This window comes from Manis pentadactyla, chromosome 7, assembly GCF_030020395.1.
Source record: "Manis pentadactyla isolate mManPen7 chromosome 7, mManPen7.hap1, whole genome shotgun sequence".
Lineage (NCBI taxonomy): Eukaryota > Metazoa > Chordata > Mammalia > Pholidota > Manidae > Manis > Manis pentadactyla.
Genome location: NC_080025.1, coordinates 107,747,715 through 107,765,281, shown reverse-complemented (window position 1 = coordinate 107,765,281; position 17,567 = coordinate 107,747,715). Strand labels below are relative to the sequence as shown.

The 17,567-nt window shown below is 34.9% G+C and overlaps 1 protein-coding gene across 1 annotated transcript in view; it reads right to left on the bottom strand.

Moving 5' to 3' along the window:
* Positions 1 to 17,567, bottom strand: part of SEPTIN7 (septin 7) — a 93,688-nt gene that overhangs the window by 4,643 nt on the left and 71,478 nt on the right. Inside the window, exons 10-11 of the mRNA XM_036897409.2 lie at positions 17,310 to 17,435; positions 1,277 to 1,412 (exon numbers count right to left, since the gene is read on the bottom strand). Of these exons, the coding sequence (XP_036753304.2) occupies positions 1,277 to 1,412; positions 17,310 to 17,435 (262 nt within the window). The remainder of the gene's footprint in view (positions 1 to 1,276; positions 1,413 to 17,309; positions 17,436 to 17,567) is intronic.

The following is a 17,567-nucleotide window of genomic DNA, read 5'->3' as shown; positions in this document are numbered from 1 at the left end:
GACTCAAACCAGAATTATTTCACATCCTGACTGAATTAAGCCTATGACAAATATAAAAATAGTGCTGGCTTTTTCTGGTATAACAGAGTACATGAAAAGCCTAGTAATTTAAGGGAAATATAATATGGAATAAAAATATTTCTTCAAATTTACTGAATCCTTTACTTCATGCATTATGTCTCTTCAGTGGATTATAGCACTTCTGGTCATATATTTAGTCAGAGTGTTTCTAGTGTGTATGCAGTAACTATAAAAGCAAGCTCAACTCTAAGGATGTAACAGAAAAGACCAAATTTCTTTTTAATATATCTAGATACAAATAATATTAGTGGAGCAACCTACAAACACAGGAATCTCACTGAATTTTATCATTAAAGGTCATTTTGAAAACATAGTCATCCCAAATATTTTAAAATAATTTTTAGCACAATGATAAATCTATGCTGAGAAAACTTAATACTAAAATCATTGATTTAATTTGTTTAGCTATAGTTTCTTCTACTGCTCTCAGACATAAATTGAACCAACTACCTATTCCATAGATTCTTCTGTTGATGTTCTTTTCTCCATATTTCATTTCTTGCCACTTATTGAAGAAAATGCCGTCAAAATCTTTTGAATAAATAGAAACTAAATGTATGCCTTGACATCTAGAGGGATTCCAAGATAGCAAATAAGCTTGCTGGGATGCTTTGTCACTATGCTACCCAATTTTGTAACACTGGGAATTATTTGACAGTGTATTACAAATAAGGCCCAATTTAATAACAAGAATATGACATTCCTCCATTTTCTCCCCCTTTGTAATCTATCCTGTCCTGGCAAGTCCTTTAATTAAGGTTTGTTCTTTTTTTCTCATTCATATGCAACTAAGTCTGGTCTATTATTAATTATTATTATTATCATCATCTTAACACTGGTTTTTATTTTTATGCCCACCCAAAACTCTGATCTTTACTTTTTTTATACTGAATATATATAGGAATGGCTTATAATTTTATTTCTTATAACTTGCTAATTTTAACTAATAATTCATTATAAGCAGTCTTCCTACCAAGTAACTTGTGTTGTGTCCACTAACATATTCAAGTGTATACTATTTTATGATAAACATAGTGCTTGCTTTTATTGGCTACTTTAATACACTACAGTATTATATTAAATTTAAAAAAATATGTGTGAAAAGGTTACATTACCTATAAATTTTACAAAAGTTGTTTATTATTTTAAAAGGAAATATTATGTTTATACGAGGTAGGAATATTAGGCTGAGTACCTCAGCTTCAGAGTCCTTCAGCTTTTGAACTTTTTCTTTGACCTTCATCTCAAACACTTGCTCCATTTCCATCTCCATTTTCTTCATCTTAGCTACATGCTCCCTTCTTTCTTCTTCCATTTGTGCAAGAGGGCTCCTGTTATGATATTAAGGATACTCATTTAACATCTAAAATATAAAAGTGTTAATATAAAACTCTGAAACAGTGATGAAAACAGAAGAGATGCTATATATGCAATTACTAAATTCTCTGCTTTGTTTTTTGAAAGTTTCAAAGTAATTTTTCAATTATGCTGATACCACCTTAAATAGTACAGAACATGGATTTGAAGTTTTATGTAAGAATGCATTAAAAATTCTTTAGAAACTCTAAAATTTGTAAATATAATCTATAATTTCCTGCCATCAAGTTTGATATATAAATTTGCATCTCTAGTTAATAATTATTATGCAAATAGATCTAAACAAAGGCAATTGTTAGTAGGATGTTTCTCTAAATCTGGTACATAACATATTTAAAGATGACACATAAGATAAGCTGTAGAAGGAAAATGGCAAGGAAAAATTAAACAAAACTTCAATGTGAAAAAGGGAACTGAGTTTGTGAAGTTAATACATGTAGAATATTTTTAGTCCCACAGATTTCCAAATGTTACACTCTTCTTCCAAGACAATGACTGACATGACAATTATATTAATTAACAATAATTCAAATTTATTTTGGTAACTGAGTTGATATCCTGGAAATGACTACCAGTTAATACCTAGAACACACTTTATTTAGGCATGCAGAATACTTCTAGGCCACTTTACATTAACTTCAATGCTCCTGAAAATTCATTCAACCTGATTCAAGTATTTCTTTGTCTTAATTTTTAAAGATGGTTGGTGATAAAACACACAGGGTTGGGAAGAGATCAGAAGCAAATAAGTATCTTGGTAAGTATTTTTGAAATGCCAGAAAATAGACAAAAGCAGTTAAATAAAGGTTGTTTACTCCATTGACATTCAAGTCCAAGGGTTCAAATCTCTTTGCACAATTTTGCCTCAAAATTTTCATGTTGAAAAACAATACAAATGAGCATTTACGTTAAGGCTAGTACTCTTATAGACATGAGAAAATGCCAAAGTACCAGTAACCTACAATAGCCCCAGGAAGGAAAGAAAAGTGGATTCTATGACTTTGAGAATCTCTGAATAATATTCAATTATTGGGAACAACTTTTAAAAGATGCAGGCCCTTTTCTGACTTTCTGATAAAACGTTTATTTTGCTTCCACAGAAACAGGCTTTGACCACTGAATTGTATATTTTAAATTGGTGACAATAAAGTGGTTAAAAAATTACATCATGGCTTAAAAGTAAAAACAAAATAAGGCCTTTGGATTATGTCTCTAACTTCAAGGGCTAGTAACTTTAATCTTGATTTGACATACACTGATCATGGTGACTTCTCTGCTTATGAGGCTATTTCTGACTATTACAGCACTCTGCTTCCCTACCAAAGGAAAATAGAGCCAAGATGGAAAATATTAAACAAGAGCAACAAGACAAAAACATCAGTTACTGATTTTTCTTAACAAAACGGAAAGACAAATACATTACATGTATGCTGCAGTGATCAAGATCTGTTTTTACAATTAATGTAAATTAGGATGCTTTTAATTTAAGAAAATTACAAACCTGCAGTATATTTTAACAATCAGGCAATTAGGAAGTTCTGAAAATGAAAACTAAATGAAACATTAACTTGTAACAAGAACTTGAATTCAAAATGTGAGGTCAACTAAAATAACAAATTTTTAAGTGTTAATATCATTATTTCATTAAAAGCTGATAAGGCCCAATAGAGTTCTCATCTTTATGGCAAGTGTTTTTAAAACAGAGGTCTCAGATCTCTTGGGCAGTGTCAATGAAGGTACTGAAATAACATACCAAATGTTTGTGCACACGAGAGCATTTTCCATGAAAAGGACAAAAGCTTTTGTTAGACTGTCAAAGGGTCTTTAAACCTCACTTCTTCCACCCCCAAAATTTTTTTATACTGTAGTAAATAAATAAACTTGTACTTTGAAAACTGTAAGACACTGATAAAAAAACTGAAGACACAAATAAATGGAAAATAATTTTATGCTCATGGACAGCAAGAATATTGTTAAAATGTCCATACTGCCCAAAGTAATCCATAGATTCAATACAATCCCCATCAAAAATACTAGTGACACTTTTCATGGAACTAGGGCAAATAATCCTATAATTTGCATGTAATCCCATAAACCCCTGAATAGGCGAAGCAATAATGAGGAAGAAGAACAAAGCTGGGGCTATCACACGCCCTAATTTCAAACTATACTACACAGTTACAGTAATCAAAACAGTGTGGTGTTGACATGAGAACAGATACGCAGACCAATGGAAGAGTGGAGAGCCCAGAATAGAGAGCTTATATGGTCTATTACTATGTGACAAAGGAGGCAAGAATATACAATGGAGAAAAGACAGTCTCTTCAATAAGTGGTGTTGGGAAAATCAGACAGGTACATGCAAGAGAATGAAACTAGACTACTGTCTAACATCATACACAAAAGTAAACCCAAAATAGATTAAAGACTTAAATGTAAAGACATGAAACTCTTAGAAGAAAACAAAGGCAGGAATCTCTTTAAATCAGCACTAGCAAATTTTTTCTGGGTACATATTCATAGGCAAGGGAAACAAAAGCAAAAAAAAAACCCAAAACAAGTGGGACTACATTGAAATAAAAAGCTACTGTGCAGAGCAGGAGCCAAGATGGCGGAATGAGTAGAGCAGCAGAAATCTCCTCCCAAAATGATATGTGTTTTTGAAAACACAACAAATACAACTATCCCAAAAAGAGAGACCAGAAGATACAGGACAACAGCCAGGCTACATCTACACCTGTGAGAACCCAGCACTTCACGAAGGGGCTAAGATACAAGCCGCAGCCCGGCGGAACCCAAGTGCCCATCACCCCAGCTCCCGGCGGGAGGAGAGGATTAGGAGCAGGGAGGGAGAGGGAGCCCAGGGCTGCTAAATACCCAGCCTTAGCCATCTGCACTGGGAGTGCAGACACACAGTGTGTGGTGTGCTAGATACTAGGGAAATGGAACACTAAAACCTGCGAGTGGGTCCCCGCAGCCGGCGCCCCTGGGACAAAGAAAAGCAAATGTTTTTTGAAAGTCTTAAAGGGACAGGGACCCCATAGCTGGAGAGAAGCGTCCCGAGACACTCAGCCCAGCAGCTGGGGATCCCGGGGAACTCGAGGTGCTCTAATCCCCTGGGTGGCAGCGCAGCTCTGAGGCCACTCACGGCCATAAACAGCCTCCCGCCCGTTCCCCCTCCGACGCAGCTCCACCATAGTGGAGTAGCAGCCTAAGAGCACCCACGCCAACAGCAACCGCGGAGCTTACTACACAGAGGCCGGGCAACAATCAGAGACCTCGTCTACACACAGCTGTCCAGCACAAGCCTCTAGGGGTCACCATTCTCCCAGGAGAGGAAGGCCACAAACTAGCAAGAAGGGACATTCTCCCAGCCGACACACACGCCAGCTCCCCATAATTACCTCTATCGCCATGAAAATGCAGAAGAATTTGATCCAGACCAAAATCACAGAGACAACCCCTGAGAAGGAGCTTGGAGAGATAGACCTAACCAATCTCCCTGAAAAAGAATTCAAAATAAAGGTCATAACCATGATGATGGAACTTCAGAGAAAAATGCAAGACCTAACGGACAAAGTAGGGAGGGAGAATACAGAAATAAAACAATCTCTGGAAGGATTTAAAAGCAGAATGGATAAGATGCAAGAGGCCATTGATGGACTAGAAACCAGAGAACAGGAACACCTAGAAGCTGATGCAGAGAGAGATAAAAGGATCTCCAGGAATGAAACAATATTAAGAGAACTGTGTGACCAATCCAAAAGGAAGAATATCTGCATTATAGGGGTACCAGAAGAAGAAGAAGAGAGAAAAAGGGATAGAAGGTGTCTTTGAAGAAATAATGGCTGAAAACTTCCCCAAACTGGGGGAGGAAATAGTCGCTCAGACCACAGAAGTACAGAGAAATCCCAACAGAACGGACCCACGGAGGACAACACCAAGACACATAATAATTAAAATGGCAAAGATCAAGGACAATGACAGAGTTTTAAAGGCAGCTAGAGAGAGGAAAAAGGTCACCTACAAAGGAAAACCCATCAGGCTATTATCAGACTTCTCAACAGAAACCTTACAGGCCAGAAGAGAATGGCATGATATATTTAATGCAATGAAAGAGAAGGGCCTTGAACCAAGGATAATGTATCCAGCATGATTATCATTTAAATATGAAGGAGGGATTAAACAATTCCCAGACAAGCAAGAGTTGAGGGAATTTGCCTCCCACAAACCACCTCTACAGGGTATTTTAGATGGACTGCTCCAGATGGAAGCACTCCTAAGGCTAAATAGATGTCACTACAGAAAATAAAATCACACCAAAGAAAGCAGAGCAACCAAATACTAACTAAAGGCAAAAAATAAAATCAACTACCCACAAAAGCAGTCAAAGGAAACATAAAAGAGCACAGAATAAAACACCCAACATATAAAGAATGGAGGAGGAGGAATAAGAAGGGAGAGAAATAAAGAATCATCAGACAGGGTTTATAATAGCTCAATAAGCGAGTTAAGTTAGACAGTAAGATAGTAAAGAAGCTAACCTTGAACCTTCGGTAACCACGAATCTAAAGCCTGTAATGGCAATAAGTACATATCTTTCAATAATCACCCTAAATGTAAATGGACTGAATGCACCAATCGAAAGACACAAAGTAAAAGAATGGATAAAAAAGCAAGACCCATCTATATGCTGCCTACAAGAAACTCACCTCAAACCCAAAGACATACAGAGACTAAAAGTCAAGGGATGGAAAAGATATTTCATGCAAACAACAAGGAGAAAAAAGCAGGTGTTGCAGTACTAGTATCACATTAAGTAGACTTCAAAACAAAGAAAGCAACAAGATAAAGAAGGACATTACATAATGATAAAGGGCTCAGTCCAACAAGAGGAGATAACTGTTATAAATATATATGCACCTAACACAGGAGCACCAGCATATGTGAAACAAATACTAACAGAACTAAAGGAGGAAACAGAATGCAATGCATTCATTTTAGGAGACTTCAACACACCACTCACTCCAAAGGATAGATCCACCAGACAGAAAATAAGTAAGGACACAGAGGCACTGAACAACACACTAGAACAGATGGACCTAATAGACACCTATAGAACTCTACATCCAAAAGCAACAGGATACACATTCTTCTCAAGTGAACATGGAACATTCTCCAGAATAGGCCACAAAAAGAGCTTCAGTAAATTCAAACAGATTGAAATTCTACCAACAACTTTTCAGACCACAAAGGTATAAAACTAGAAATAAATTGTACAAAGAAAGTAAAAAGGCTCACAAACACATGGAGGCTTAGAAACATGCTCCTAAATAATCAATGGATCAACGACCAAGTTAAAATAGAGATCAAGCAATCTATGGAAACAAATGACAACAACACAAAGACCCAACTTCTGTGGGACACAGCGAAAGCAGTCTTAAGAGGAAAGTATATAGTGATCCAGGCACACTTGAAGAAGGAAGAACAATCCCAAATTAATAGTCTAACGTCACAATTATCAAAACTGGAAAAAGAAGAACAAATGGGGCCTAAAGTAAGCAGAAGGAGGGACATAATAAAGATCAGAGAAGAATTAAATAAAATTGAGAAGAAAAAAACAATAGAAAAAATCAATGAAACCAAGAGCTGGTTCTATGAGAAAATAAACAAAATAGATAGGCTCCTAGCCAGACTTATTAAGAGAAAAAGAGAATCAACACACATCAACAGAATCGGAAACGAGAAAGGAAAAATCACAACGGAACCACAGATACACAAAGAATTATTAGAGAATACTATGAAAACCTATATGCTAACAAGCGGGAAAACCTAGAAGAAATGGACAACTTCTTAGAGAAGTACAACCTTCCAAGACTGACCAAGGAAGAAATAGAAAAATCTAAACAAACCAATTACCAGCAAAGAAATTGAATCAGAAATCAAAAAACTACCCAAGAACAAAACCCCTGGGCCAGATGGATTTACCTCGGAATTTTATCAGACATACAGAGAAGACAGAATACCCATTCTCCTTAAAGTTTTCCAAAAAATAGAAGAGGAGGGAATACTCCCAAACTCATTCTATGAAGCCAACATCACCCTAATACCAAAATCAGGCAAAGAACCCACCAGAAAAGAAAATTACAGACCAATTTCCCTGATGAACATAGATGCGAAAATACTCAACAAAATATTAGCAAACCGAATTCAAAAATACATCAAGAGGATCATACACCATGACCAAGTGGGATTCATTCCAAGGATGCAAGGATGGTACAACATTCGAAAATCCATCAACATCATCCACCACATAAATAAAAAGAAAGGAAAAAAAACCACATGACCATCTCCATAGATACTGAAAAAGCATTTGACAAAATTCAACATCCATTCATGATAAAAACTCTCAACAGAACGGGCAAAGAGGGCAAGTACCTCAACATAATAAAGGCCAAATATGATAAACCCACAGCCAACATCATACTTAACAGCGTGAAGCTGAAAGCTTTTCCTCTGAGATCAGGTACAAGACAGGATGCCCACTCGCCCCACTGTTATTCAACATAGTACTGGAGGTCCTAGCCATGGCAATTAGACAAAACAAAGAAACACAAGGAATCCAGATTGGTAAAGAAGAAGTTAAACAGTCACTATTTGCAGATGACATGATATTGTATATAAAAAACCCTAAAGACTCCACTCCAAAACTACTAGAACTAATATCGGAATTCAGCAAAGTTGCAGGATACATAATTCACACATGGAAATCTGTGGCTTTCCTATACACTAACAATGAACTAACAGAAAGAGAAATCAGGAGAACAATTCCATTCACAATTGCATCAAAAAGAATAAAATACCTAGGAATAAACCTAAGCAAGGAAGTGAAAGACCTATACCCTGAAAACAATAAGACACTCTTAAGAGAAATTAAAGAGGACACTAACAAATGGAAACTCATCCCATGCTCTTGGCTAGGAAGAATTAATATCATCAAAATGGCCATCCTGCCCAAAGCAATATACGGATTTGATGCAATCCCTATCAAACTACCAACATCATTCTTCAATGAACTGGAACAAATAGTTAAAAAATTCATATGGAAACACCAAAGACCCTGAATAACCAAAGCCATCCTGAGAAGGAAGAATAAAATAGGGGAGATCTCACTCCCCAACTTCAAGATCTACTACAAAGTCACAGTAATTAAGACAATTTGGTACTGGCACAAGAACAGAGCCACAGACCAGTGGAACAGAATAGAGACTCCAGACATTAACCCAAACATATATGATTAATATACAATAAAGGAGCTATAGACATACAATGGGGAAATGACAGTCTCTTCAACAGATGGTGCTGGCAGAACTGGACAGCTACATGTAAGAGAATGAAACTGGATCACTGTCTAACCCCATACACAAAAGTAAATTTGAAATGGATCAAAGAAATGAATGTAAGTGATGAAACCATAAAACTCTTAGAAAAAAACATTGGCAAAAATCTCTTGGACATAAACTTGAGCGACTTCTTCTGAACATATCTCCCCGGGCAAGGGAAACAAAAGCAAAAATGAACAAGTGGGACTACGTCAAGCCGAAAAGCTTCTGTACAGCAAAGGACACCATCAATAGAACAAAAAGGCATCCTGCAGTATGGGAGAATATATTCATACATGACAGATCCGATAAATGGTTGACATCCAAAATATATAAATAGCTCATGCATCTCAACAAACAAAATCAAATAATCCAGCTAAAAAATGGGCAGAGGAACTGAACAGACAGTTATCCAAAGAAGAAATTCAGATGGCCAACAGACACATGAAAAGATGTTCCACATCGCTTGTGATCAGAGAAATGCAAATTAAAACCACAATGAGATATCATCTCACACCAGTAAGGATTGCCACCATCCAAAAGACAAACAACAACAAATGTTGGTGAGGTTGTGGAGAAAGGGAACCCTCCTACACTGCTGGTGGGAATGTAAATTAGTTCAACCATTGTGGAAAGCAGTATGGAGGTTCCTCAAAAAGCTCAAAATAGAAATACCATTTGACCCAGGAATCCCACTTCTAGGAATTTACCCTAAGAATGCAGCAGCCCAGTTTGAAAAAAACAGATGCACCCTTATGTTTACCACAGCACTATTTACAATAGCCAAGAAATGGAAGCAACCTAAGTGTCCATCAGTAGATGAATGGATAAAGAAGATGTGGTACCTATACACAATGGAATATTACTCAGCCATAAGAAGAAAACAAATCCTACCATTTGCAACAACATGGATGGAGCTAGAGGGTATTATGCTCAGTGAAATAAGCCAGGCAGAGAAAGACAAGTACCAAATGATTTCACTCATATGTGAAGTATAAGAACAAAGAAAAACTGAAGGAACAAAACAGCAGCAGAATCACAGAACCCAAGAATGGACTAACAGTTACCAAAGGGAAAGAGACAGAGGAGGGTGGGTGGGAAGGGAAGGATAAGGGCAGGGAAAAAGAAAGGGGTCATTACGTTTAGCATGTATAATGTGGAGGGAAGGGGCATGGGGAGGGCTATGCAACACAGAGAAGAAAAGTAGTGATTCTACAGCATCTTACTATGCTGATGGGCAGTGACTGTAATGGGGTTTTTGGGGGGGACTTGGTGAAGGGAGGAGTCTAGTAAACATAATGTTCTTCATGTAATTGTAGATTAATAACAACAAAAGAAAAAAAAAGCTGCTGTGCAGCAAAGGAATCCAACAAAATTAAAAGACAACCTAGTGAACAGGATATTTGCTGATAATGTATCTGATAAGGGGCTAATATCCAAAATAAATAAAGAACTCATGTAACTCAACATGAAAAAAATTGATCCAATTTTTAAAATGGGCAGAGCATCTGAATTGACATTTTTTCAAAGAAGACCATGAAAAAGCCAACAGACATAAGAAAATATGCTCAATCAACATCATTAATCATCACGGAAATACAAACCAGAACCACAATGAGGTATCACTTCACACTAGTCAGCATAGCTAATATCAACAATACCAGAAATAACAAGTGTTGGTGAGGACATGGAGAAAAGGGAATCCTTGTACATTGTTGGGGGGGTTGCAAATTGTTGCAGTCATCATGAAAAGCAGTATGGAGGTTTCTCAAAAAACTAAAAATAGAAATACCAAATGACCCAGAAATTCCGCTTCTGGGAATTTGTTGGAAGAAAACAAAATTATTAATTCAAAAAGATACACACTCTTATGCTTATCATAGCATTATTTACAATAGCCAAGATATGGAAGCAACCTAAATGTCCACTGATAGATGAATGAATTAAAAAAGATGTGAATCATACATACAATGAACTATTACTGAGCCATAAAAAAGAAGAAAATTTTGCTATTTATCACAACATGGGTGGACCTAGAGGCTATTACATGCTAAGTGAAATAAAAAACATAAAACAAACAAACAAAATAGAAATAGACTCATAAACACAGAGAACAGACTGCTGGTTGCCATAATGGAGGGCTGTGGGGGGATAGTGAAATAGGTGAAGGGAAAAAACTTAATGAGAATGTTGATATCTTGATCTGGGTGATGGTTACATGACTGTATGCAAATGTCAAAATTCATCAAGCTGTACACTAAGATTTGAGTACTTTATTGTATATACCTCAATAATAATAATAATAATAATATTGAAATAATCTAGTAACTACTTTTGAATTGACAGTCCTAAATAACTGAGCATGTGTATTCAAGCAACTTAGATTATCCAGCAATACTGTTATGAAATGATCCAACAATACTGTTATGAATTGAAAACAAACAGTTCAAAGTTGTAAATATATTAATTAGAATTCAGAATTTTTATTTTAAGGTTAAATATATATATATTCCTACTTATAATAATATATATAAAATGCTAATTTAATTTCATCCTTGGGAGGAATAAGGCAATTAATGTAAATTTAAGGAATTCATAGTAAAATTTACACATGAAAAGGCTACCAGCTTTCTAAAAGGAAACACTGTCATCTAGATTATATTTAAATAACTTTTGGGGAAATTAGAAGACTGCACAGAAACATGCTATGATGTTTGGAAATTTGCTTTTGAATTCAAAATTTAAGTATTAAAAATTTCCACATCCTAAAACTGCTCATGTCTTTGATAAAACAAATATCCATATGCCTTCAACTGTGTCTATATTTAAAACAAAAAATAGAGACTTAGCACACTTAATGTAAACTACACTGAAAATAAAAATTAAAAGCAAATTCACAGATTTCACAAATAAGTTATATGACCTAAAACAGTTTATGCAAAAATTTTTAAAGCTACTTTCTTCTCGCAGTATAGCACAGAGAAGACAAGTAGTGACTCGGTGGCATCTTACTATGCTGATGGACAATGACTGCAATGGGGTATGGGAGGGGACTTGTTAATATGGGTGAATGTGGTAATCACAGTGTTTTTCATATGAAACCTTTATAAGAGTGTGTTTCAATGATACCTTAATAAAAAAAAAGTTACTTTCTTCTCTAAAAATCTGTTAGTAATTACTACACCAAATTCATTATGAAAATAAGTATCTGTGAACTTTTCTGACAACCTGCTCAAATTCCTAAGCCTATTTATATTTAAATAAGTGTATTTTCAAAAGAAACTGACAGTATTTCCCATTTGAGATAACTAAGTTTTTTCAGTCTTGTGAAAATGCTGGACTCATAACCAAATGAACTGATACTCCAGTATTGTTAGAAAATGATCACAAATTATGATCACAAAAAATGAATTTTTTGAAGTCTCTCACCAAATTAATTAGCACCCCACTTCTAGTTGGTGATATTTAGAAAACCATAATATAAAATTGTGCTGATAATGTAGAAAGTACATGAAAAATCACTTTTTGTCATCTTATCTAATTTTTTCTCTCAAATAAAATTTTTTAGTTAAATATTTGGAGAAACATTTAAGTTGCCTCCCTGATTTGTAATGGGAAACTCTTCTTCACACATATTATAAAGCTTATAATTTAAAACTTGTCAGGGAAATTTAAAGCAACTTAGCCAAAGAAATGAAAAGAGGCCTGGTAAAAGATTTTTTAAAAAGGGGTGAGGGTACTAACATGAACTGAATAGCACTAAGTCCCCAAACAAAAAAATACTTAGTTCCTTCTAGGGATCTCTTTAAGGGGTTGTAGTAAAACTGTTCCTTGATGACTCACCTTTCAGTGACAAGTAAATAACAGAATCACAGCAAGAACCACAGAAGGCTGACCTTGTAATGTTCTACTGTGTTTGTGTGACATGACCCACATTTTGAGTGTTGTAGAAGATAACCACATTTCATTTAAATTATGTGTGGTCTTTCCTGAAGAACATATTAAGCAAGTAAATTTACATAATTTTGCTCCAATAGTTGGTAGGCCAGTATGTATACAGACATTTAGCAACTTTCATACAAAATTTTTCAAAAGAAATTCATTTAAATGGATTTCAAAAGAGCAATAAAAATTTTCAAACATTCCCAACATTTTATTCTGGCCAGTGAGAGCATTAAAACCAAATACAAACAAAACAATATTATGATTATATTTTCATGAAAGGACATATGAACAAAGAATAAAGGATATAACTTTTTTAATTTTTTGGAAAAACCTGGGAATCTTCAGAACTGTCTTTACTTCTCTAGATCAGTTAACTTTGTCATGTACCAAAAAATTTTGGGGATTAGCCTTGGAAACCTGTGTTTTTCATCATTTCTAGGAATTCAGTTATCCATAAAGTTTTCCAGAGACTAGATGGAGGAGGCTATAGAAAACAGAAAATAAATGAACATATGGGAAAGAGGTAACAGGGTATGTCCTAATTTGGAGCAAGATACCAATTGTCATAACTGGTGCCAATGGTAGACAATAATAGCTCAGAAAAGAGTTGCCAATCAAATGTTATTTTAAGTAAATGGTACAAGAAGACCAACGATGGAAGAAGCAGGTTTAGCAAACAAGGATGGAACCTCCCCTTACTGAGAAGCACCTTCCTTTTTAAGAGATCTGTAATCTAGATGTGGCTAATTCCTCTCCCCTACCTTCACAACCCTTTACTGAGTCTTCCTTTATCTGGAACATGACCTCCCTGTTACTTCCAACTACCGTCAACCCTCAAGACGGCAGGTAGGCACAATACACTTTCCCCGAGGATTTAAAAAGTACTTAAAATAGATAACTTGGTATTTTCTTTGCCAGACACAAGTAGTACTTGAATAGCTGCTAAGAATAGTGCCCACTTTGCTAGACTCTGGCCTTGAGACAAATCAGCATTTGATGAGATAAGCTTAACTGTTTAGATTTTAACCACCTAATCTGAATCGTTTTTCCCAGCTTTACTGAGATATAACTGACAAAGAATATTTGTAAGCTTAAAGTATACAATGTGATATCTAAATCTTAAGTCCTTTCAAAATCAAGTGTTCTAGGACATTAACAGAAAGGCACATTTTTAGACATACAAATAAACCAAATATTTTTATTTCTAACCAATGGTTCAGTTCACTCTAAAATCTATCCAAAACTGCATCAGAAAATTAAGCTGAATTAATCTACTTTACACTCAATGTGCTTAACAGTATAAAAAAATAAGCTTATATTTTAACTAAAGTGTGATTAGCACTTTGGGGAATGCACATTGCCATACAAAGGTTAAGATAAGTGAATTTTTAATAGATTCACAGATGTAGGTATATGTACATACTGTACAAGGGCAATGAAAAAAACACAGGTCCATCAGCAACCAGCAGATGAATCAATGACCTTACTGTCACTTTTATTTTTTTCAAGTTACCTTGCAGACTATTTAGAGACTATATGAAGTAATAAAGTAATAAAATGACCACACTTTTTTGTTTAAAAAAACCAGATTGTCAAGTGAAGTGGTCTTCAAGCTGGAGTCTCTATTTATATGAAGACTTTCAAGAATTACTCGAGTCTGTGCAGTTTTAAAACAATTTCCAGATCCTCAACTTCCATGCAAAAGTCTTGCCTAAAGTGATATGCCTGTAAAGTTACAAAATTCCAGGTTATAGATTCAGCTCTCACTTTACAGAATACTTACTCCCTCATAGCCACCCTTACCTAAGGTACATTGTCTCAGGTATTCCTAGAGGTGTGGAAACCCCCAGGTGACAAAAGAGAAGTCTCCTTCAATGAAAAAATCAAAACACTGTAACATAAACCCAGAGTGCCTGTATCTCCAAGTACTAACCATCTTTCTATCAAGGGCAAAGTGTGATGTTCGGTGTTAAGAATATGGTGTTTGCTCTCTGTTGGGATGCTAAGTTCAGTTATATAGTACAAGGAGGTGGTTTTGAGAACTGGCAATTTTTGTTTAATGACTACCTCTTCTACTCCAAGCACCCTGCAACCTCAGCTTCTTCCTGCCACCATTATCAAAGGATGCACTGCTTTGGAGGAAAGAGTCCCATGAAAGCAATACAAACAGAACATCAGTAGAAGCCTAAACTTACATTTGCTTAAATCACATATTTAAATATTGACCATTCTTTTCAGATGGGTCCTTAGCAATAAAGAAAAGCACCTTACCATTAGCTAAAGCTTAAGTTGCTAATAATGGTTGTTTTTTTTTTTTTATACATTCAGCTGGATTGTTTTCTGAATCTGCTAATATTTTCAAGATGATGTAAGATACAACCAATGGAGAGAACTTTCAAGTGACTTCTAGATTTTATATGTTATTCAATATAGTGGTAAAAAACTAATTTAATAAATCTTATCAATACCTGTACTAATTACAGCCATTCCCGTTGGTTCACTCTTGAAAAATATTTTTCTAATTACTATTACATAAAATAAAATAATGTACTAATCCCTGGGGTAATTTGCTTTTTGGCAGTACAACTCTGTTATTTTCATAGGTATTGGACATATTTTGGACATGACTAATTTCATTAAGAAATACATTTCCAATACCATTCTACTTTTTATGTTTTCACTTGGGTTATAGTTTCACTCAAGTAATTCACACTCCAATTCTGTACATGTAGAATTTTTAACAATAATGCAAGATTTACTATTTTTCTCTTAATCACCTTACCTGAGTCTAACAGCAGAAATATCTCAACAGCACTATTTTAAAAGCCTTATATTCAAATTATGGAAACAAGCAATTCCTTATTTCTAGGACATGAACAAATATTTAAAAGAAAAGGATTGAACATTAAGGGCATACATTTAATGAAAAATATGTATGAGAGGTTCGTAATATGTTTAAGGGAAATGTACTATAAGTGGCTTTTTTTGAACAGTGAAAATGTCCATAAGCTGGTGAAATGCTTTAAAATGGATTAGGATTTTATGAACAATATTCCCTGTGATGGAAGCTTATATTTTTGTACTAAATAAAGTTGTTTGATACAAATTTTGCTAAAAGGAATTAGATAAAAAGTCTCCACATTTCTCTCATGCAATGAACCATAATCAAATAGAATCTGGTGTTCTAATATAAAAAAAATTGTTGAAGTATTAACCAAATCAATTTTTAGAACAGCAGTAGTAAATGCCTAGAGATCAGTGTTTTGCAAAGCATGCATTACTAATCACTTGTGTCAGAACCATCTAGCATGCTTATTAAAAATACAAATCCTCAGGCCCACCTTACACCTAATGAATCAGAATCTTTTGCCAATGATTAAGCCTAGATATTTGCCTTTTTCACAATCACTCTCAGGAGAACCTTGAAACCAGAAAACTTAGGAATTGACCAATAAAGTTCCTCAAATAAACATATTAATAGCATAAGAAAGTCAATGTTAAGAGAAAGATAAGGGGCTATGACCCATTTAGAAAATATGATAGAAAATAAACACAGAGTTAGGTCTAAGGTCAGTTTTAAAAGAGAACTGCTTAAAACTCTGACAATGACTGTTAATGCTTTATGTGCTTTCTTCTGACACTTAGGACCTTTGTGGAGATATAACTGAATTTTCTTTGCCCTATTTTTCCTTTATTTGGGACTGCTGAAGATAAGCAAAAACCATTTTAACAATGTATGCACATTTGTGGCCAGGTGTTACCTACCATTAGAGGGTAATCCTGAAGGATTATCTATATAAATAACCAGAAGGCAAGTTCTCAAAGTAGCAATTTAGTGCTATGTTTTATAATGGTCAACATTCCTTATAATAGCATTGCTACCAAGAACGATACCAGCTAATTCACTAGTCTCACACATTTGTTTTCTCCACTCCATCATAAAACCACCACAGCTCCCTGGAAATACACAAGAGGAACAGAGAAAGTAACCAATACTAATTCATCTAAATATTCTTTTTGTTTAGTCCTGTCCCTTGTTCCTACATAATCTGAAATCTCTGTGATCAAAATGATTTAAAAAAGACATAAAAAAAGGTAAAAGCTCTATAGTTCAATCTCCTTAAAGAGACTATGGGACGTTTGTCTTAAAATATGGGTTAAGAGATCTGGGTAGCAACTGTTCTCTTCCCTTAAAAAAAAAATGCATTTTCTAAGAGCTGTTTGACTTCTAATTGGGGATCAATTAAGTGTGTGGTATATGGATTATAAAGATGATGACTAATGACTCAAAGAGAATGCACTGTTCTTTCACTTAAGGAACGAGGTAATAAAACACTTTTTCCAACAATTAAACAGTAAAATATAAAACTGCCAAAACAAAGCTTAATTAAGTATCTACTGTTGTGCATAAACAACACTGTCACAATTTTCTATTGAGTAGCCAAGAAGAATTTGACAGAATTTAAATATGATTATTTGCAACATAAATAATACCTTTTTTGGGAGAAAATGATATATACTTACTTAGTAAGCTGCCCTTTATTCTTGTTATTATCAACTCCATTGTAAGTCACAGCTGCCAGTTTTCTGCTCCGGTAGTTTTCATAGTGTACATTATTAGTGACATCTTTCAAGTCCTGCATGTGTGTTCTGTCATAAATAGATAACATATCAAGAGTTTGCTTCTTAAGCTTTAATGTAAATTCAAAACTTTACCTGAACAAAGATTTCAGATGCAAAAAAACAAGCAAAAATCTATTAATGAATATGGCATTCATCTGT